The sequence below is a fragment of the Rattus norvegicus genome, chromosome 12 (assembly GCF_036323735.1).
Source record: "Rattus norvegicus strain BN/NHsdMcwi chromosome 12, GRCr8, whole genome shotgun sequence".
Classification (NCBI taxonomy): Eukaryota; Metazoa; Chordata; class Mammalia; order Rodentia; family Muridae; genus Rattus; species Rattus norvegicus.
In genome coordinates this window covers 35,123,739-35,147,250 of record NC_086030.1, presented here as the reverse complement: position 1 = coordinate 35,147,250, position 23,512 = coordinate 35,123,739, and the positions used below count along the sequence as shown (strand labels likewise).

The 23,512-nt window shown below is 44.3% G+C and overlaps 1 protein-coding gene and 1 long non-coding RNA gene across 3 annotated transcripts in view; one reads left to right on the top strand and one right to left on the bottom strand.

Annotated features, from left to right (window-relative positions):
* The window catches only part of LOC120095947 (uncharacterized), a 35,312-nt gene extending 32,940 nt beyond the window's left edge, over positions 1–2,372 (bottom strand). The window contains exon 1 of one of the 2 annotated variants that reach the window (XR_010056515.1): positions 1,483–2,372. This is a non-coding gene — a long non-coding RNA (uncharacterized LOC120095947). The remainder of the gene's footprint in view (positions 1–1,482) is intronic. The other variant, XR_010056514.1, reaches the window with a different exon arrangement.
* A 20,210-nt stretch (positions 2,373–22,582) lies between these two features.
* On the top strand, positions 22,583–23,238 carry RGD1559821 (similar to myosin, light polypeptide 6, alkali, smooth muscle and non-muscle). Its single transcript, XM_006249290.3, has one exon. The coding sequence runs from the start codon at positions 22,618–22,620 to the stop codon at positions 23,071–23,073; it is 456 nt and encodes a 151-aa protein (XP_006249352.1). The 5' UTR covers positions 22,583–22,617; the 3' UTR covers positions 23,074–23,238.
* The last annotated feature ends 274 nt before the right edge of the window (positions 23,239–23,512 follow it).

The window sequence follows — 23,512 nt, the reverse complement described above, 5'->3', positions numbered from 1 at the left end:
CACACGTACCGGAGAGGTTTGTTTTGTTTTGTTTCGTTCTGAGGGAAGTTGTTTTTGTTTTTGTATTTTAAGACTGGATGGGGTCACATAATCCTGGGGTCCTTTGCATTTGTGAATCTGTGTGTCTTGGGCGAGCCAGAGGACTCATGCAGCATGAAACTCAAGACTCAAATAAACTCCAGTTGCATGTGGCTCTATTTTGATACCTCTTATTCCCCATAATAAAATGGCAGGGGATGGAGAGATGGCTCAGGGATTAAGAGCACTGACTGCTCTTGTGGAAAACCCGGGTTTGGTTTCCAGCACTCACACGACAGTTCACAACACCCTCCTCTGGCCCCTGAGGTACTGTATGTATGTGGTGCACAAATATACATGTAGGTAAACCTAGCCATACACATGTAAAACCAATAAATAAACCTTTAAAAATAAAATGGCAGTTTGCACTTAAGGTGGTAAAAGCCTGTGGTAATTCATACCGGTCTCATTTACAGTTATTTACTGCCAGCTACAATAATTTGGTTCAATAATATTTGGCAAATCAATTTTGACTGAATCAGTAAATTAGTGGGAAAAAAAATTTGCAAGGTGTTTCATGAGAAAGCCAAGCTGGTCAAAAACGGTTGAGTATCTTTGACTCAAGCTTTTAGTAGATCCTGCATATTCAAGTGTATCATATAGTCAGGAAGCATTGAGGTTTACTGCATGAACATCATCAACATATACTACCTGTAAATGGAAGTAGTATTTTTAATATTTTATTTTTACTGTATGTGTATGAAGTTTTTGCCCACACATATATGTGCACCATTTGAGTGCCATGCCCAAAGAGGCCAGAAGAGGGCATCAGCTCTCCTGGAACTGGAGTTAACAGATGGTTGTTAGTAGACATGTAGGTCCTAGGAACTAAATTCGGGTCTTATAGAAAAACAGCCAGTGCTCTTAACCACTGAGCCATCTCTCCAGCCCCTGAAGAGGTATATTTTTGCATATCCAATGTTCCCATCATGAACAAGATGGGAATCTGAGCTTGGTCCAGTATGGAGGTCAACATTACTCCTCAATGTGTCAGAAATATGCCATTGTGGGATATGAGAATAGATTCAAGTACTCATATATAACGGTCAGATTTTAGTCTTCAATGTGAGGTTCAGAGGTTTTTTGTTTTAACTAATTTAATGATTGATGTTTGTATTTAAACTTTGTCAACTTGATTTTTTTTTTTTTTTGGTCTTTTTTTCGGAGCTGGGGACCGAACCCAGGGCCTTGTGCTTCCTAGGCAAGCGCTCTACCACTGAGCTAAATCCCCAGCCCCTGTCAACTTGATTTTTAAAAATATTTAGATGTAGTAGCGATAAAGTCTCAATCAGTTTTTGCTCAAGCCCTTCATCGCGCAGCTGAAAAACCAAAAGTTAATTTACAAAAATAGCAATAGCATATTCCCGCAAGACAGCACATCCCCTCAGAGGTGTGCATTCTTACCTGGGACTGTGTCTGGAATAAAAGGATGATAACTGAACCAAACCAACCCTCACGGCTGTTAAAGTGTCACTTCGAGTTTGCGCCTCTGAAATTATGACACAGGCACATTCAGCAGGAGAGTCGTTTAAAAGATAGTCCTGTGGCCTTGGAGTATCCAAGGCTGGGAAAATCCACATAATACTGTACAGATCATTATGCTGCGAGATCTCATGGGCCGAGACGGGTGGAAATGGGAGACAGGGGCATTTCACATTTGTTCAGCCATTCTACTGACCTTTGATGAAAAGACACTTAATCATAATGTTTGCCTGCTTGGAAGAAGGGTAAGACAGGTTTACTATTAGCTCAACACTAGGAAAGGCCCAGGTGGGTGCCATGAGTGTGAGGTTTGGTCTGTTGCTATGTATCACAATGCTAAGTGTGGGCCCCCAAGACCTGGTTGCCCCGGAGACGAGAGAGTCTGCACACAGATCCAAGTGGCACAATGTGACTTTACTCCCATGTTATTGCTGATTGGTGAATAAAGATGCCAGCAGTTAATAGCTGGGAAGAAGAGACATAGGTGGGATGTAGAGTTCCTAGATTTGGGATCAGAAGGGAGAAGAAGGTGAGGAGAGAAGAAAGCAGCCATGGGTTAGGGAAGCACAAAATAATGGCCGTGTAGATTGGCTAATTGGAGTAAAGAGCAGCCCAGAGGAAACATGGCAAATTATGTAATGGGATTATTGGCTAGGAAATAGACATACTAGCATAGAGGATAGATATCTACCTTACTTACTGTAAATTAAAGGTTGTGCATGCATGTGTGTGTGTGTGTGTGTGTGTGCGTGTGTGTGTGTGTGTGCGTGTGTGCGTATGTGTTTTATTTAAAAGGTTAAAGGCGGGGTTGGGGATTTAGCTCAGCGGTAGAGCACTTGCCTAGCAAGCACAAGGCCCTGGGTTCGGTCCCCAGCTCCGAAAAAAAGAAAAAAAAAAGGTTAAAGGCAAGGTAGAAACCTCAGATTGGGATTAAACTTTTCTACAAGAGCAATAAGTAGAAAGTTACTCTATTACCCGGACACATTCAGAGACAGGTATATTATGTCATTTGCAAATGGGTGGTCACAGTTCAGAGCCGGCCTCTAAGGAGACATTCCTAGAAGTCAAGCTAAAGGAATTGATTTAATCTTTGAGAAGATGGGTTTATGTCTCCAACACATGGGGGAAGGATTCGTAAGCATTCCCTTTCTGGAAGCAATACTGTTTGGATGGCTAATCCTGGCTGTCAACTTGACATACCTGGAAAGAGGAAACCTAGGTTGAGGGATTACCCCCTTTCAGATTGGCCTGTGTCCATATCTATGGAGCACTCTATTAACTAGTGATTGACGCAGGAGGCCCCAGCTCACTGTGGGCAGTGCCACCCTGGGATGATGTAGGAAATCAGGCTGAGCAAGCCATGCAGAAGAGTTAGTAAGCATCATTCCTTCATGATCTCTTTCAGTTCCTAACTCTTTTTTTTTTTTTGGTTCTTTTTTTTTTTTTCGGAGCTGGGGACCGAACCCAGGGCCTTGCGCTTCCTAGGCAAGCGCTCTACCGCTGAGCTAAATCCCCAGCCCCAGTTCCTAACTCTTAAGTTCCTGCCTTGACTTCCTGCCCTAATATTCCTCAGGGATGGGCTGGGAGCTGGGAGCTGAAACATGTTAGGATATGTTAAAGGTAGAAGGTTATCTGAAAAGTGTCTGGGAGGCCATCATCTCTGATGGAATGGGACTATTTGGTGACACTGCTGTTGTTGGGTCACCCCTGGCCCTATAACCCACCACCACTGTTCCCGTTAGTAAGCCCAATAAACGTATCAATTTGCTAAGTTGGACTTGGGTTGCTATTCCTTTGCTTTTTTTTGCTGTGTTTTATCACCAGAAAGTAGACTAGAACAACTGGAGACAAACTCAGAAGACTTTTCCCCTTAGAGCATCAAAGAAAATGTAATTTAAAATTTCACTTGCTGGAGAGATGGCTCAGCCGTTAAGAGCACCCGACTGCTCTTCCAGAGGTCCTGAGTTCAATTCCCGGCAACCACATGGTGGCTCACAACCATCTGTAATGGGATCCGATGCCCTCTTCTGGTGTGTCTGAAGACAGCGACAGTGTACTTATATATAATAAATGAATAAATAAATCTTTAAAATTTCACTTGCATGGGCAACCAACTGTTTGCTGCTTCATGGTGCTAGGAATTGGTGCTAGAAAGAATTTCACTGACAGCCTAGACACTCTAAATGACCATAAGATGAATTAAAAGGTGAATTATCATTAGCCTCAGCATCGCAGAATCCCTTGGTGGTCAAAGTGTGTGAGTTTCAGGAGTTTGGGGCTCAGAGAATGAGGACAGTCACTCGGTTCCCTTCCTCACTGGAGCCTCAACTTCAAAGTCCTCTGCTAGGCCTTGACTCCATAGTACCTGTGTTAGACATCTCTCCACCATGATGATAATCACCTGAGAGAAATGGTGTGAAAAAGGTTTCTTTGGGCATGAAGTTTTAGAGATTGTAAATCCATGGCCAAGCTGGACCATTATTTTAGGATCTGCAGAAAGACGATTCATGGCTGGGTTATATGTGTCCAAGAATCATCTTTGAGGCTTGCTGGGGTGAAGTATTTCCCCTGAGCATAGGCATGACAGGACAATTGGCCATCCTGGAGCAGAGGTTGCTGTGGTGACCTATAGAATGTTTGGCACTGTGGTCATGGCAACATAATAAGAGCAACAAGGAGATATCTCAACGGGAATGATGATGTAACTGTTAATATTCACTGGTAGGAAGTGGAAAGAGAAGGCACAGCCTCCACCCTTGGGATACAGCCATCATTCCCATGGCTTGAGAGCTGTTAGGATATGTTGAAGGGAGGTTAACTAAAAGAGTGTCTGTGGGATCATCATCCCTGATGGAGTAGAACGTCTTGGTGATGCCACTGTTTGGGAATCATCCCTGGTCCTATAAACCCTATAAGCCTATCACCCCTGTTCTTGTAACCACTCCCAATAAACGCAATAATCAATCTGCCAAGTTGGATTTGAGCTGACATTTCTTAGGTCTATTGTTGATACGCTATCTTTAACAAATAGACATTTGCTCATGTCATCCCAGGAAAACACAGAGGCCCACCCTTAGTGACAATATTGCTCACTGAACCCCAACTTCTTTTCCATCTTTATTAACTTGAGTATTTCTTATTTACATTTTGATTGTTATTCCCCTTCCCAGTTTCCAGGCCAACATCCCCCTAACCCCTCCCCCTCCCCTTCTATATGGGTGTTCCCCTCCCCATCCTCCCCCAATTACCGCTCTCCCCCCAACAATCACGTTCACTGGCATTTCAGTCTTGGCAGGACCCAGGGCTTCCCCTTACACTGGTGCTCTTACTAGGATATTCATTGCTACCTATGAGGTTGGAGCTCAGGGTCAGTCCATGTATAGTCGTTGGATAGTGGCTTAGTCCCTGGAAGCTCTGGTTGGTTGGCATTGTTGTTCATATGGGGTCTCGAGCCCCTTCAAGCTCTTCCAGTCCTTTCTCTGATTCCTTCAACGGGGGTCCCATTCTCAGTTCAGTGAACCCCAATTTTTTAAAGTCTCATTACCTCCTAATAGCTGTGATCAAGGGGCCTTTGGGTGACACACTCAACCCAAATTATAGTAATAGTATATCTATGGTGACCATGAGTTCCATGCATGGGATAAAAAGTCAGCATTGCCTGATGCCAGTGTGTTGATGAAGCCCCAGTGGAGATGTTCATTGATGTGTGACACTCCTCCTGGGGGGTGGGGAGGTGGGATGTTAACAAGCATCCATTTGCCCTATATAGGAAACTGACAACAGATGAAAGTAAAAATATCGTTGGGGATTTAGCTCAGTGGTAGAGCGCTTGCCTAGGAAGCGCAAGGCCCTGGGTTCGGTCCCCAGCTCCGAGAAAGTAAAAATATCAAAGTCCACTTTGAAGAACCAACGTGTCTTGTCGGAGCTAGTTACAGGAGTATGGGTGAGGAGTTACATACAGAAACCAAAATGACTCAAATACAGTTTTATCAGCACAGGTGACAGCTCACAGAGCCTCATAGGCAACTGAATAGGTTGAAAGTATCCTTTCCAAGTAGCTCAGCAGATCTAAAACTTTTCTAGGCACCTTAGATGATCTGAGTGATTCTCAGCAGTCCTTACAGCCAATATATGCTTGTAAATGGAGGAGCCTAGCAAATCTGTTCAGTTTCAGGGACTTCCTGGAAATTTTGAGTAGTTTACTTCCTGGATGGTCTGTTACAGCTCAGAAGGATTGCTACACAATAGCTACCATCACAGAAACCCCCTTATCTGCTTACCACTTGGGTCTCAAGGGTGATCTCTGTGGCCAGCAGTTTACAGACAAGATAACCTACTCATAAAAGCAGACAAACTTTCAGAAGAACAGAAGCCACCATTGCTCTGAAAGTTGGCTCTGAATAATAATGAACACACAGACAGTTCCCTTTTCCAGGACCCCGGCTGGCTGCACAAAGGATGCAGGCTCTGTGCCCATAAAGGAGTCTTTGCAGCCTGCACAGCTGATAATTAAGCGGCCTTGTTGGAAGACTGCTATGTTTACTGATGCGGTGGGAAGATTTGATTGAAAAATAAATAAATAAAGAGAGTCAAAGAATATAAAGAATTGCCTTTAAGTCTACTTTGATGTCAAAAAGTCTTAAAAACATGCTGCTAAAATAAGACACGCAATCCAAGCGGCGTTATCCAAACGTGGCTGAGCTCCACAGCACCCGAAAGGTGCTTTTGTGAGATGGCTAATGCTTATGCATGTATATTGTTGAATTTTTAGGTATGTAAATCTGGGCTTAAGGCAGATGGAGGCTGTTTATTGAACAATGCATGGAGAGGCTGTAATACCCTTAGAGCTGAGAGATCCAGACATGGCCAGGACGCAACCATGCCCAGAGCCAAAGGAAAAAAAAAATGCTTTGTCACCAACTAAGACTGGGCCAATAACAAACAAAAACAACCCAGAAACATCAGTCTCTTCAAACCAAAGGGTACTTGAAGTCTGCAATTAACTCCTTGTTTTCTGTAAGCGATGCAGCTACACAATTATTGCTGAGTGAACCCTAGATTATAATGTCAGAGTAGATCAAATGAGTGCAGGCTATCTTGATAGGATAAGCCAGCAAGGCCACTAGCAAATTAGTTTAGCTCAGGAAGGATTGCGTTCACTTGTGTCTGTCCCTGTGTCCATGTGACATCTACTGGCTGCCCACGTCTGAGAAATTGTCTTCTTCAGTCTCTGAGTCAATTCATCATGAGTGGAGTGAATTTAGAATTATCTGGGAGACACTCTTCTGTCTGTGAGGATGTCTCCAGAGATATTTAACCGAGATAAGAAAAGCCACCTGAATGTGAGCGACACATGTCACTGAGTAAAGCCCTAGACTAAAAAAGAGAGTGAGGGGGTTGGGGACTTAGCTCAGTGGTAGAGTGCTTGCCTAGGAAGCGCAAGGCCCTGGGTTCGGTCCCCAGCCCCGAAAAAAAAGAACCAAAAAAAAAAAAAAAAAAGAGAGAGAGTGAGCTGAGCACCAGCATTCGTCTCTCTCAGCTTCCTAACTATGGGTGCAACATAAACAGCCCCCTCATGTGCCTAGAACCATAATGGGTTTTATCCTCAAACCTTGAGTAAGAACAAAACTTCCCTTCCTTCAATTGCTTTTGTCTGGCTTTTTGTCATAGCAATAGGAGAAGTCACTATTTAGGGTGACATGGATGACATAAATGACACAGCTGAATAGATAAATAAACATCATTAAGAACTGACAGAATATTAGAATTCAGACTCGTGGCTTCTGTAAACACTAGCCCAGAACAATCAAGACTATCCAACAAATGCCAATTGTCCAACTTCCTATCCAGGATTGATCAGACACAGGCAATCTCAGAAGACATGTGTGGTGGTTTGAAAACACTTGGCCCAGGAAGTGGCACTATTAGGAGGTATGGCCTTGTTGGGGTAGGTGTGGCCTTGTTGGAAGGAGTGTGTCACTGTGGTCATGGGCTTTAAGAACCTTGTCCTAGTTGCCTGGAAGTCAGTATTCTCCTAGAGGTTTTCAGATGAAGATGTAGAACTCTCAGCTCGTCCTGCACCATGCCTGACTGGATGCTGCCATGCTCCTGCCTTGATGATAATGAACTGAACCTCTGAACCTGTAAGCCAGCCCCAATTAAATGTCCTTTATAAGTGTCGCCTTGGTCATGGTGTTGGTTTGCAGCAGTAAAACCCTAACCAAGACAACATGCTACTTCTAATGAGTCCACCCACAGCGTCCCAATGACAGCAACCAATCTGGATAATGTAAGTCTGCGATCAGTGTGCTGTGTGACTCTCCTATGGCTGTATCAGTCTTCAGGAATGAAGAACAAAAAGATGGTGGCTGGCTTCCCTGTGAAAGTGAACAAGATAGGCTTGGTGTCTTGAGAGGACTTCTCTTATTCTCAAGCACTAATGCTTAAGAATTCGATTGATTAATAAGCACACAGGGCTCGGATCTGTGTCCCGCTCTTATCCATTCCTATCTCTAGCACCTCTCAAGTGTCTATCCTTCAGCTGAAGCCCTGCAGAAGCAAACATATCTGTTTCCCTCCAGAGGCAAAGAATAGAGAGCCGAGGTTCTGATTGAAAAAGAAAAATGGAAAGTAAAACAACCACGGCCATCAAAAAGTTAATGCCTCCAGAATATTTATTTCAAGTGCACGCCCGAAAGACAGCCTGAAGCTGTGTCTGTGCTTGGTGTGTATATTACTTCCTGCAATGCCTGACCCAACAAGAAAGTCACTCACGGGCCTTGTTTTTATATACATAAGGATATGGAAGGAGGGGTGTTTTGGTGAGGATGCGTGTATAGGGAGCGAGTGGTGCTCAGGGGCGGGGGTGGTCCAAGGCTGGTTTGATTTGATTTTCCCCAGGAATCAGCCAAGTTGAAGACATTGCTCTGCATGTACGAAAATAGATTTCCCCAAATGGATGTTTTGGCCCGAGAGATGATAAATTGTGCTGCTTCCCCTCTGTGCAAATCAGGAATGGAAATAGACGACGGCGCAAGGCCAGAGCAATGTCATGGCAAATGAGCTTGTGCTTCTCAAGTAACATTGCTTTGGTTCTTTCAGGAGGTGGAGTGTGGGGTAGGGGTGCACCCGCTCTCAGTACAGACGCAGGCTGGGGTGTCCCTTTGGTTACACTGGTTATAGGTGGTATTTCCTCCTAACATCTTGATGGCCGTAACCTGTGTTTGGTACGGATTTTCACATTCTAACATATATCCAGTCTTGCAATTTCGGGTGAGAAAAAAAAATTAATTAATCTTGGTGTCCTCAGGAAAGCTCTAGAGAGTCAAAGGCGATGTGTCTTCCTTTAAAAAAAACAAACAAACAGACAAGCAAACCAAACAGCGAAGGCCCAAATTGCTTATTTATGTTTCACATGTATGAGTGCATATAGGGAGACATGTTAAAGCCCAAGGTTGACTTCAGGAATCGTCGGCCATCACTCTTTCACCTTATTCACTGAGGCAGACTCTCTCAATCAAACCCAGAGCTCACCAATATGCTTAGTCTTACTAGACATCCTGATCCGGAGATCCCCCTGCCCTTGCCTTCTGAGGTTGGAATGACAGGCTGCGATGCCCACCTAGCATTTATGTGCTTTTCTGGTGATACTAACCTGTCTTTCTGCCAAGGGCCGTGAAAAAGGAACAACAAATGGCTTTAGAACTCATGGAATGTGGCCCACCGGTTAGCACAGCCACGATGGGTATGCCTCAGTGTGGTACGACCTGGAGGACTCCATGTCCTGAGGACTCCATGCTCTCGTGCAGTTCTGCTCTGCCTGCTGCCTTCACATCCCTCTCAGTCTAAGAATCGTATGAAAACCCTAGGGGTCTTCCAGCCCCTCACTGGACAGTGTCTCTGGCACTCACAATAACAATGCTTGATCTCTTTCAGGCATTGCTGCAGGAGCAGATTAGTTCATCCAATCGCCACCCTAGGAAAGAACTTAGAGATGTAGATTGTCAGCTGTGATCACCGCCCTTAGAAGACATTTGGAAAAATAAAATTGTTAGTGAAGCTAGGTTGAGATGTTTTTGCTACGGACTCCGGTGTAGGAAATCTTAGGGAACAATTTGAAGTTCAGAAAGGCAACTCTTATTAGTTAAGCTAGGGACCTTCATGGTCAGGAAACAAGAACAATGCCAGCCTGACTGGCGTGACTCTCACTGAGGCTGGGCTGCTGATGACTGATTTCTTATATCCATTCTCGCCCTCAGCTTCCTGATATGATTTAATAAGAATTGCCGATGAGTAGAAATGCATTCTGAGGATTTAAAGTAAATGTGGCTGATTTTTGTTCAAAAGTTAGATTCTTTTAAGATTCTTATAAGATTACTTTTAAAGATAAATAATAAGATAATCGATCCTTTAAAGAATTGAAAGTGAAAATTTCTGACTGCCAGTAAGAGAAACTGGCTGAAAAAAACTATTTTTCTTGCTTACACTTAGTTAATCTATAACAAGTTGCTTAGTTAAGAATGTACAAAGGTTCTTGGGAATAACTTGTTTTCTCTACCTGTACAACATAATGTTATTTCTCATGAAGGTATTGGGCAACGCACCATCTTTTTCATAATCATTCACTAGGGGAAAATTAAAACATAATCACATTGTAATTTTATACTGCTTGAAAGATTTTGCTGGGATATACAAGCTGTGAGAGAAAGAGTAAAGTTGTTGAAATGTTGTTGCTTCCACCCATCAACTATGTGTATGTATGTATATATATAAAGTTTATGTGAGAGTATCTTAGAACACTGTTTCTTTCACCCAACAACTGTGTGTGAAAGAAAAACTGTGTATGTATATGTGTGCATGTGTGTATATGTATATATGTACATATATGTATATTGTGTATGCATATATGTATATATGTTATATGTGTATGTGTGTATATGCATATGTGTGTATATGAATATAAGTGTATATGTGTGCATGTGTATATATGTATGTGCATATGTGTGTATATGTATATGTGTGTATGTATGTATGTTATATGTATATATCTGTGTATGTGTATATATGTTATATGTATATATGTGTTGTGTGTATAAATATATATGTTTATATGTGTATATATTTATATGAATATATGTGTATATGTATATGTGTATATATGTATGTGTGTATATTGTCCATGCATATATATGTATATATGCATAGATATGTATATCTGTATGTGTAAAGTTTGTGTGAGAATGTGTTGGAACTCTGTTCCATCCATCAAATATGTATGTATGTATGTATATATGTATGTATGTATGAATGTATGTATGTATGTAAAGCTTGTTGTGGTCTAGGAATCACTTCACAAACCACATGAACACCAAACTCAGTCAGACAAGGATGATTTATTGAACTAATTTCTGATTGATCAGGCACACAAAAAAGGACTCTGGTGCCTTATTGTGGTACCAGTCTGTTTTCAAGGCAGGCTTGTTATAGGAAAAAGCAGGCTCAAATGTTTAAAAGGCAAGGAGGAGAGCAGTACTACATTTTGGCTCCCTAGACAAACTATTATCCACTAACCTTTAAGCTGATTGGTCCTGAGTGAAGCAACCAGGTAGTAGACAGGTGGTGAACAGGAGAATTTCAGAACATTGGAATAACAGAGCATGAGTATTATAATCATAGCTTTTTTACTTATTAGCAACATTCTTCCATGTCAGCCACAAAACCCACAATGAGCTCATATGCAGGTGCAAGAGGATCTGTCCAGTGTTCAGCTCTGACTCAAGCCATAACAGTTCATATTGACCTTTAACTTGGTGGGTCCTATATAAAGACTTGTGGAATTCCTTAAGATTAGCAAACCTCAGGACATACAGGACAGAACAGAATAAGATGTGTGTATGCATATGTATGAAATGCCTGATTGTTAGAACTTTGTTCTATCTAACCACCAAACATGTACGTGTGTGTGTGTGTATTCATGTGTGTGTATGTATATGCTTGTATGTATATATGTATATGTGTATATATATGTATGTATATGTGTATGTGTGTTTATCTGTATATATGTATGTATATGTGCATGTGTGTATATCTGTATATATGTATGTATATGTGTATGTGTGTATGTGTGTATATGTATATTTATATATATATATATGTATATATATGAAATGCTTGGAGCCTGCTTGCTCCAGCCATCTAATGTGTAAATATGTATGTGTTTGTCTTATGTATGTATGTATGTATGTATGTATGTATATATTTGTATGTGTGAAGTTGATGGAGCTTGTCTTTGTTCCAACATTCGTGTGTGTGTGTGTGTGTGTGTGTGTGTGTGTATGTGTGTGTGTTTGAACTTTTTCCCTTTTCTTCTAATCTCTGGCTGCCATCAGCAACAGCCCTTGTCAGTTGCTATTAACTCCGACACCCATCAGCTGTCATCAGCACTGATCCTGATTGCTATCACCACACTTCACTGCCTGCCTCAGTCTACCCTTAGGTTTCAAGGCTGATCTTTGGCATCTTCCTATGGAAAGTGCTTTAACCACCTCCCCAACCTGCAGGTCATGAACACAATGCTGAGAAAATATCTGCTGTTACCAGCCCAATGCCCAGAACCACCCAAAACCCAATGGAGAGACAGAGCCCCCAAGACAGAGCATAGCCACACTTCTCAAAGCATCTTGGGAGGATCTTAGCTGGAGCCTAGTAAGCAACTCTGATGCTCCCTGGAGATCCTGCTGCTCCCTGGAGATCCTGCTACTCCCTAGAGACAGATTGCTGGTGTGTGGGAGGGTTCTTTTTATTTGTTTTGTTTTTTTTTCAACAGATGAAACAAAATACTAAAGAGCTGCTGACATCTTGACCAAAAGCAATTGATCCCAAAGACCACAGCTTGGTTCCCACTTTTTTTCCGATTTTGTCTGTAGAATGGTTGAACTAGATGCTATAACTAACAAACCCACGAATATAAAATGGTTAGCAACACGATTGTCATCAGCTCCTCTCTTTACTGTCAAGTGAACAGTTCTTCTCTGAGGTAGTATGAACTTGAGGAGGAAACCCCTCCCATCTCGAGACCTTCCAACCAGCTTTCTGAGGGTGAGTGCCATGTTGCTGGCCATCAAACTGGTGGAGGAGGATCCCAGTGGGATGTCTATGGAAGCAGATGGGAGAGCCAGTCAACCCTTATCCACCTGCCATTGGCTGAGAACGAGTCACATGACCTCAGGTAAGGATTGAGTCCAGAAATAAGGATCCATCTCTGAAAGTCTTGGGGTTTTTTTTTTATTAAATTGTGACAACTTCACACATGTAAGTAATTGATTGCTCTCACACCAACCCTATCTTATCTTCCTACCACCTTGCTGGTTCCACTCCTACCTCACTACAGGTCCCTTCTTACATTCATTGTTTGTTGGTTTTGTGACTCAGGGAATTTAACCAGCTATGGTGATGGTTTGAATGAGAACAGCTCCTGTCGTGGGTTGTTCCGATGCTGTTTGTATCCTGATGTTAATTCTGCTTCCTAAAGAGGGAGCAGTCCTTCACATACTCACGTGATTCTTCTCCCATTTTAACTGGTCAATAAAGGCTAGAGCCTGTTATCGGGGCGGTGGATGGGAAAGGAGAAACTAGAGGTTTGAGAGGAGGGCCAGATAAAGAGAGAGAGAGAGAGAGATAGAGAGAGAGAGAGAGAGAGAGAGAGAGAGAGAGAGAGAGAGAGAGAGAGGGAGAGAGAGAGAGAGAGACATGGATTAGAGGAGAAGGAGAGAAGACTGAGGAAGAAGAGGAGGAAGCCATGATGGACCAGAACCATGTGGTCAGGAGAAACAATAAGTAAAATGGGGTCTTAAAGATGGGGAATAAATTCCTATAGTGTTAGATCTGCCCAATCTAGGCTTATAACTTACAATTATAATAACTGGATTGTGTGTTTTTATATGGGCTTATTTGGGTTGGAAAGTTCAGCAACAGGCCCCCATAGGCTTATACGTTTTGATTTGGCCTTTAGTTGGTAAAACTTTTTGGGAAGGATGAGGAGGTATGCCCTTGTTGAGGGAGGTGTGTCACTGGATTTCAAAAGGCACATAGCATTCCCAGGTAGCACTCTTTGACTCCTACTTATCAAAGACAATCTCCTAGCTGTTCCTGTCATCATATATTTGCTCCACCATCGTGGACTCAACTAACCCTTTGAAACTGTAAAGCCCAGTTAAACAGTTTCTTTTATGAATTAGCCTGGTTCATGGTGTGGTTTTTTTTTCATGATGATAGAAAAGTAATTTAAGATGTCAGGACTGTCTACATGTCCAGGTTTAGTACTGTTCCGGTGCTTTCGCCACTAGATACATATCTGATGACAATGTTTGTCTTCCAACCAGAGTTCATTAGCAGCCAATAGTTCAGTAGCAAGAGGGACCCATGAGCAGCTCCCTGATCTCTGATTGGTTGTTGACTTGCCCAGTGACCTTCAAACACAGCAGCTGTTGTGAGATCATGTTTACAAATACTGTGTCATTCCTAAAGATTATGTTTCAAAGCTTGTCTCCATGACTTCTGGATCTTGTGATCTTTTTAGCTCCTATTTCATAATGAGCCTTAGTGTTATAAATGTCATGTTTAGGGCTGAGCCCTCAACTGTCACTAATTCCAACCCCTCAAACAACCACTAGTCTTTGCACTAAGTGTTATTCACTGCGAAGACAAGCTTCTCTGATTAAGGATGAGAGTGATATTTTTCCATGGACAGGAACATCAATATTTAGAAGGGATTTAGTGCTATAACACTGCAGTTGAACATTAATGAGTCCTTCCTAAGACCTAGGTCCTCCCCAGCCATTTTAAACATGAGATTTACAGTGCTAGGCATTAATTCTTTTATGCAGAGTGGACCTCGAACCCAATGAGAGAGCCACTGTTTACACTCATAGCAGTCAGGCCACAAGTGCATCCAAGAGCACTTGCCTGGCAGTCAACCATGCAGAACATTACCTGGTTTAGCTAGGAGAAAGTTGTAGAATTCCAAAATCATTTCCCCAAAAGAAAATCATTGCAAACCGTAACGAAAAAATGGGAAGACCTTATTTGCTCATTGTTTTCTTTTTCTTTATTTTTTTCTCTTCCTGTCTTTTTTTTTTTCTGTTGTTTTTGGATATTGGGGAAGGATTCAAGTCAAGGTCTCATGTATCCCAAGCTCATCTCAAATTCACTGAGCATAGTCGTGACCCATCTCCAACTACCTAGTCCTTGGATTACAGGCATTCTCCCAGTTGTATGCAGTACTGGGGGTTAGACCCAGGACCTCAACTGTAACAGAGAAGCATTGTACAAACTGAGATATGGTCCCTGCACTCTATAGTTTTGAAGGTGCACCATCCTGTGTCGTATCAGATCTAAATGCTGTAAAAATGGATACCAATATATAGAAGGTAAACACTCCACTACACAGAACTGAAAATAATTTTACAGAACTGGGAAGGTGCATCAGAGGGTAAAGTGCTTACTGCACAAGCATGAGGACCTGAGTTGAGATTCCAAGACTCACATAAGCCACACTCAGAGACAGGCATCTGTAATCCCAGAGCTGCCTAAGGAGATGGGAAGTAGCCTGGTGTACACAGAAGCAAATAAGACACCAATTTAGCTTGGGGATTTAGCTCAGTGGTAGAGTGCTTGCCTAGCAAGCACAAGGCCCTGGGTTCGGTCCCCATCTCCGAAAAAAAGAATAAAAAAGAAAAAAGAATGTCAGTATTTTTAAAGGAGTTGGGGATTTAGCTCAGTGGTAGAGCACTTGCCTAGCGAGTGCAAGGCCCTGGGTTCGGTCCCCAGCTCCGGAAAAAAAAAAAAGACACCGACACTCATGATTGTCTTCTCACTTTTACACATGCACTGTGGCACACAAACACACACATACACACTCACACACACACACATGCACATACATATGCACACGCATACACACATATGCATACACATACACAGTATACAAATGCATACACACATACAGATGTTATAGTTTAAATATAGACATATTTCAAAAAGAACCTTCTGTTTTCATTTCATAAGTAAAAGCAACAGACTTTGAGTTAGTCAACCTTCTGGACTAGCTATTTATCCTATCACGGATGCAAAACTGTCAGGAAAGCAACCTGCTCAGTGATTGCTTCTGGGAAAGATGGATCTGGTACACACATTTGCATGGTCAGGCTGATAATGTACATTACCAGTCTATTAGGTTACTTCACCCGCAATAACGTTTTATATACAGATAGGAACTATGATTGATCCCCATTTACTGTTGAGGAAAGATGTGTGAATTAGCGTGATTTCCAGCCATCATCGATGAAGTCATAGAACACCCTCAGGCAAAGTGTAGGGCAACACAGGCTGGACACTGGCACAGTGAGAGGGTAGGATGGGGGTCTGTTTCATCTAGAAAGCCTGAGTATATTGTATAAGATGTCAGAGGTCACAGGAGAGAAACATATAGTGCCCCTTGGTCACAGGTAGCTTCAATTGTCAACTTAACACATCTGGAAAGAGGGAACCATAATTGAGAGAAATGCCTCCATCAGATTGACCTGTGGGAAGCCATGTGGGGCATTTTTCTGGATTGGTAATTATGTTGGGAGGATCCAGCCCATTATGGGTGGAGTCACTTCTAGGCAGGTGGTCCCGGGTGCTATAAGAAAGCAGCCTGAGCAAGCCACGGGGAGCAAGCCAATAGGCAGCATCCCTCCCTGGTCTCAGCTTCAGTTCCTGCTTCCAGGCTCCTTCCTTGACTCCTGTCAGACTTCTTTCCATGATGGCCCATGTGACCTGAGAAGTGTAAGTCAGACCTTTTCTCCCCCAAGTTGGTTTTCTGTCAGTGTTCTATCACAACAAGAGAGAGGCAAAGCAGGACATCTTGTACCTGAGAGCTGATACAATGTCTCCCTACCACAAACGAGATACATCTATCTACAGCAGACAAAGGGAAGCAGGAGATGGAGAAGCTGAAGAAGGGAGAAATAGGCACCTTTGCAAAGGTCTGGTGTTCTCATATAGATGTGCGAGCATCCTAATATTCCTTTATGGGTGTATGAAGCAAGGATCTGGGGTGGACTAATCAGAGGAATCAAGCCTTACTGGGATCAACAGTCCCTACTTATGTACGCCAGCAATGTCACCACCATGCACCTCCTCTTGCCTCATAGGTCAGGTCACCCAGCTACAGCCAGTCTCCCTCTGGGGCAATGAGGGTCATGGGTGACTGGGACACGCTCACACTTCTGCATGGAGTAATTGTCAGATGCACAAACGGTGGGCTCGGAGGGAACTGATCTCTCTTCACCTTCTCAGCTATGAGCCAAGCACAATTGAGAAAAACAGTTAACAGATAACTGACTTGGGAAAAGCTACTTAACATTTTAAAAGTTTCATCCCTTGAAAAATTGTAAAAAATTCTCTCTCTCTCTCTCTCTCTCTCTCTCTCTCTCTCTCTCTCTCTCTCTCTCTGTGTGTGTGTGTGTGTGTGTGTGTGTGTGTGTTTTACTGTGTGCATGTGCATGTGTACATATGTATATGAATTGAAATTGAATGTAATTATGGGAAATGATTGTCCACTCCATAATGAGAGATTGGCCTTCAGAGAAAACTGATTTCTTCACTATAAATGAGTTTTTTTCACCCACTCTGTCACCAGCATTTTTCTGACATGCTTCAGTTTCCTCATTTACTAAACATCCTGAGGGTGAATGGTTCTTGACCCTCTCCATACATCAGTAAATAGTGCTGATCCATCAGACTCAAATATTGACAAAAAAAATTACCTATAATTACGATTGCTTATAATAAAACTAAATGTTTGCCCTTTAGGCCCTGACCCATATGAGTGGATGATAAAATGAATCTCAGTCTTGGAAATTTTCCACGTGACTTATCCTGACCCCCTATCAAACTGTGCCTCTGACATACCTGCACATTCAAGACTCTGACGTTCATTCTGAGCTCATTCTTCTCAAAGCTTAAACTGAGATATAAGGAACATCGACTAGCGAGGATGCCATGGTCTGCCCTTTGCACGTCTGTTTTCCTCTTTGCTAAGGCAAAATATCTAACAAAGCGACTCAAGGAGGGGTTTGTTTCAGCTCATGGTTTGATGTCACTATCTAGGTGTGGGGAAGGCATGGCGGCAGGAGCTTAAGGCAGCAGGTCACATTGTATCTATAATCAGGAAGCAGAGAGAGAGAGAGAGAGAGAGAGAGAGAGAGAGAGAGAGAGAGAGAGAGAGAGAGAGAGAGAGAGAGAGAGAGAGAGACTGAGAGAGAGACTGAGAGAGACTGAGGCTGGTACTAAGCTCACTGTTTCCTTTGTGTTCAGTCCAGGACCCCCAGCCCATTGACTGTTAACACAGCCCCTTAGTTCCGTCAGCCTCCAGACACTCCGCAGCGCCCCCTCTGACTTCCCTCAGTCTGCTCAACCTGGCGCGGTTCTGTAGCTCTTTGGAATGAGAAGCTGGTGGAGAAGCGGTGCTGTCTTTGGGGCCTTAAGGCAGCCTAGCCAGCTGCTGGGCATGCACCTTGCCCTCTTCCATCACTCCTCACCCCTGCTCGCCCAGCCGCTCTTTGCTCCAGCCTGTGTTCCGGCTTCCTAGAAACCCAAAGCAACCCCACCTCCTGCTTCTCTCCTCTGTCAGCGATGCTACGGATGGCTGCCCTGTGTCCCAGAACACCTGCAACTAGTTTCAAGAGGAAAAAAACCGAGTTCAAAATATTTCATAAATCCTCTTCTGGGATAATGACTCAGTGCTCAGACACTGTCTTGTCCTTTTACAGTCGCTAAGGGTAGTGACAGCTGCAGCTCTACCTGAAAATAGAATAAAGGCTGGGGTAAGCACCTGGTCCCCACCGCCATTAAATCAGTGGCCATTACTGCTGGATAAAAGTCTTTTGTGGCTCCCACTGTAATATGTCATAGGGTGAAGAGGATTTTTTTTTCCTTTCCAGGATAGAAAAAGAGATTGTCACAACAAAGAAATCATGACCTCTGCTCCACAAATAAGCCTGCTGATTGAAGACTGCCCACCCCCGCTTCTTCCCTGACTCGGGCTACCTCAACTCCTATTGTAAGAAACAAGCATGTCCTGCCCTGTGACTACCCCTGTAGTTACAGACAGCGGTGCCCTCTGCTTTGGAAGGCGTCTTCTTTATAACTTCATGTATCTCCTCCATTAAGAAGATTTATCGGGGGTGTGTGTGGTATGCGTGCGGGTATGTGATGTGTATGTCTGCGTGGTGTGTGTGTGTGTGTGGCGTGTGGTGTGTGTGTGTGGTGTGTGTGTGTGGTATGTGTGTGTGTAGTGTGTGCGTAGTGTGTGTGTGCATGATGTGTGTGTGGTGTGTGTGCGAGTGTGTGGTGTGTGTGTGGTGTGGTGTGTGTGTGTGTGGTGTGTGTGAGTGTGTGGTGTGTGTGTGGTGTGTGTGTAGTGTGTGTGTGTGTGGTATGTGTGTGTGTAGTGTGTGCGTGGTGTGTGTGTGCATGATGTGTGTGTGTGTGCACGAGTATGTGGTGTGTGTGGTGTGTGTGTGGTGTGTGGTGTGTGTGCGAGTGTGTGGTGTGTGTGTGGTGTGTGGTGTGTGTGTGGTGTGTGTGTGTGTGGTGTGTGTGCGAGTGTGTGGTGTGTGTGTGGTGTGTGTGTAGTGTGTGTGCAAGTGTGGTGTATGTGTGGTGTGTGTGCATGTGTGTGGTGTGTGTTGTGCGTGCCAGTGTGTGGTGTGTGTGTGGTGTGCATGCAAGTGTGGTGTATGTGTGGTGTATGTGTGCATGGTGTGTGTGCGTGTGTATGGTGTGTGTGTGCATGGTGTATGCAAGTGTGTGGTATGTGTGTGTGGTTGTGGTGTGTGTGTGGTGTGTGTGTGTGGTGTGTGCGGGTGTGGTGTGTGTGAGAGTGTGATGTGTGTGTGGTGTGTGTGCAAGTGTGGTGTGTGTGGTGTGTGTGCATCTATGAGGTGTGTGGTGTCCGTGTGCACGCACGCGTATGCATCCAGTATCTGTAGAGGCCAGAAGAGGGCCTCAGTTGCTGAAGTTACAGGTGGTTGTGAGCTGCCAGATTTGAGTGCTAGGGACTGAACTCTGGTCCACTGTGAGAACAAGGGCCCAACCTCTGAACTATCTCCCCAGCTCCCATTTATTCATTTTTATAAGACAGGGTTTCACTCTGTAGCTCAGGCTGGACTCAAGCTCATTACAATCCTACTGCCTCATCCCTCTGGATTGTCAAAGCCCCACACACAGATCTTATCCCAAAAGGGATGAGAAATGGTGTGGTGGTTTGAATAGGTTTGGCCCCCATAGATTCATGTTTGAATGCTTGCCCATAGAGAGTGACACTATTAGGAGATGTGACCTTATTGGAGGAAGTCCATCACTGTGTCGGTGGGCTTTGAGGCCTCCATTGCTCAGGTTCCACCCATTGTGGAAGAGTCTCCTCCTGGCCACCTTCAGAAGACAGTCTACTCCTGCCTGCCTTTGGATCAAGATGTAAAACTCTTGGCTCCTCCAGCATCATATCTGCCTGGATGCTGCTATGTTCCCACCATGATGATAATCGACTGAACCTCTGAAACTAAGCCAGCCCCAATGAAATGTTCTCTTTTGTAGGAGTTGCCGTGGCCATAGTCTCTCTTCACAGCAATGAAACCCTAACTAAGACAGATGGTTTATTCTAGAGCCAAATATGAGGGATCATGACCCAGGAACACAGATTCAGATAACCCGAGTTCTGATGTGGTAATGATTTCATGAAGTCTTATAGAAGCAGGACACAGAAACCAAAACAAAGAAAGGCATTTTTTTGAATCCATTAATGGAAATGTCAGGTAGGCTATGGCAATGCAGGGGACTCTGCCCCAGGTCTCAGATGCTGTCTGATGGCTTAGCCTTTTGGTTGATGGTGTGTGATGTAGATGTACATTTGGGGGAAGGGGGCTTCTTTATTGGGTTCTTATATCTACCACCCTTCTCCACCCCAATCCCTTCTAACCCCCCAACACTAGGTAGGCAAGAACAAAGTTAGAGGGAAAAGGGAGTATAGATCTCTTCAGACTACTTCCTGCTGATTAAGGGCATCAGGATCAGAATCTCTCCAACAAGCAATCCAGAAATCCAGCAATAGCAAACACAGCAGCAGGGACCAGCAGCAGCAGGGGGAGTAGCAGGAGAAGCAGCAGCAGGGGGAGTAGCAGCAGCAAGGGGAGCAGGAGGAGAAGCAGCAGCAGGGGGAGTAGCAGGAGAAGCAGCAGCAGGGGGAGTAGCAGCAGCAAGGGGAGCAGGAGGAGAAGCAGCAGCAGGGGGAGTAGCAGCAGCAAGGGGAGCAGCAGGAGAAGCAGCAGCAGGGGGAGTAGCAGCAGCAGGGAAGCAGCAAGAGAAGCAGTGGCAGGGGGAGTAGCAGCAGCAGGGGTAGAGGGGGAGTAGCAACAGCAGGAGAAGCAGCAGCAGGGGGAGTAGCAGCAACAAGGGGAGCAGCAGAAGCAGCAGCAGCAGGGGGAGTAACAGCATCATGAGGAGCAGCAGCCACCATGGTCCCTCTCAGAACTCTCAAGAGTCCCCAGAAATCCAAATGCAAACTACTTGCAGCTGGCAAAACCATGCCCCTCCTACAGCACAAGACAATCATAGTTAGTGGCTGTGGACCATCTGAAGCAGCCTCAACCCCCACGCCTGAGATTAAAATAAAAACATACTCATGTAACATAACAGAGATTTAAGAACAAAAACAAAATTCTCACAACAGTGTGTGGTCTGTGATGTCGATACACTCCAGAAAGTTTTGACTGTTAGTCATCAGGTGTGAGGTTAGACACAGAAATGGGTAAGGAATGGCTGTTAAGCTGTCCCAGGATAATCTGTAATTAGGCTCTAGACATGCAACATTAGAACCCCTCCACAGCCACTGGAATTCTAATCAGCTAATTAGCCTGGCAGACCACCGGGTGGAAGGCGCCATTGTTTCCAAGAGTTTCTGTTCACACATCACAGATAACAGGTTGCAAACAGCCTCTGTAATACTAGGTATCAGGATAACTTAGTCTGCAAGACATCGCTTCAAAGTAACCAACCTTCATCTGCCTGCGACACAGATTCTTAAGATGGTGAATAATAAACACTGACATGCTCCTGTCTCAGACATGATCTGCAATATCCTAGACCACCCATGACATTGTAACATCTGAATAATTGCCTGAGGCCTCCCTGGCTTAAGAGGAAGGGGAGAATTTGGCAACATTGCATACTAAATGTCCTTTAGATTTTGTTTAAACTGTTGGCTCTTCTCTGCTTTGGGAAAGTTTCAGAGGCTAAGTCTATCCAATGCACTGTGCCCCAATATCAATTTCTGCATCTTTTACCAATTGCTTCATTCCAAGACCATAGCCTAGATGGAGATTTTACATCAGATGTTGACACGTACCCTGGGTTATGGTGTTAGGTGATAGTGCAGAGCTGGCCTAGGGGACGCACCCAGTGGTATAGTTAGGCTCCTTCCAAAATGTTAAGGATGCACAGCCCACAATGGCTTTTGATTCCCAAGACTCATTGGTTTGGCTGCCAGGTTTCGTCTCACTGCTGCAACACTGTGGTAAGTGTATGGCGTGATGGAGCAAAGACACTGAGAGATGATGACACAAAAGATCCTATTCCACAAAAGATCTGCTCCATAAGGGGCAGATTCATGTCCTCTGCTCACTTGGGCTCTGTTTGAAACTGGACCCTACAGATCAAAATATGATCCAAGCAGTGTCCTAAAAGAATTTTATGCAACTCCTGTCTTGGCTTCATGGGGAGGCTGTAGGGCCGGGTGTGAGATGATCTTCTGGCAGTACAATAGCACATTCTACTGTGATAACCCTGAGCTAGGTCACGAACACTTCATCTCATTAAAACCCATCCCCTGCCTAGCAAGCACAAGGCCCTGGGTTCGGTCCCCAGCTCCGAAAAAAAGAAAAAAGAAAAAGAAGAAAAAAAAAAAAAAACCATCCCCGATTACTGCCGGAAAAGGTCCCGCAGAGCTCAGCAGCCAAGATGTGTGACTTCACCGAGGACCAGACCACAGAATTCAAGGAGGCTTTCCAGCTGTTTGACCGAACAGGCAATGGCAAGATCCTGTACAGCCAGTGTGGGGATGTGATGCGGGCCCTGGGCCAGAACCCTACCAACACCGAGGTGCTCAAGGTCCTGGGGAACCCCAAGAGCGATGAGATGAATGTGGAGGTTCTGGACTTTGAGCACTTCCTGCCCATGCTGCAGACCGTGGCCAAGAGCAAGGACCAAGGAACCTATGAGGATTATGTTGAAGGTCTTCATGTGTTTGACAAAGAAGGGAACAGCGCTGTCCTGGGTGCTGAAATCCGTCATATCCTAGTCACGCTGGGCGAGAATATGACAGAGGAAGAAGTAGAGATGCTAGTGGCAGGGCATGAGGACAGCAACAGTTGCATCAACTATGAAGAGCTCGTCCGGATGGTGCTGAATGGCTAAGGACATTTACGTGCCTTGAGCCTGCTCCTTGCCCAGTGTGAGATTCCTGTGTGGCCCCAGAGGCTCCCTAATCACAGCACCTTGCCTGTCTGGTTTCTTTTGGATGATGTTTGCCCTCACCAAATAAAACTTGCTCTCTGTGCTCTCAAAAAAAAAAAAAAAAAACATCCCCGTCCTTACAGCACAGAGCCTCTACCACTCCTCGCCATGAAAGATGATGGGCATGGAAAACCCAAGGTATGTGTCCCACCCAAGGTCAGGAGGCCCTGTCATGCCCACAGTCACACAGCTGGTAAAATGCCCAGCAGACGCAAACATCCCTCCTCACCTCTACCCTTCTTGCAACAGGCTCCTGGTGAGAGGAGGATCCCACCTCCACAGCAAAAACATTGTTCCCTTTCTCTCTTCCCCCAGATAAAAGCCCAGTTTTCCTATAAGC

Coding starts and splice junctions, on each gene's coding strand:
- RGD1559821 (XM_006249290.3), top strand. CDS start 22,618: ATGTGTGACTTCACCGAGGACCAGACCACAGAATTCAAGGAGGCTTTC.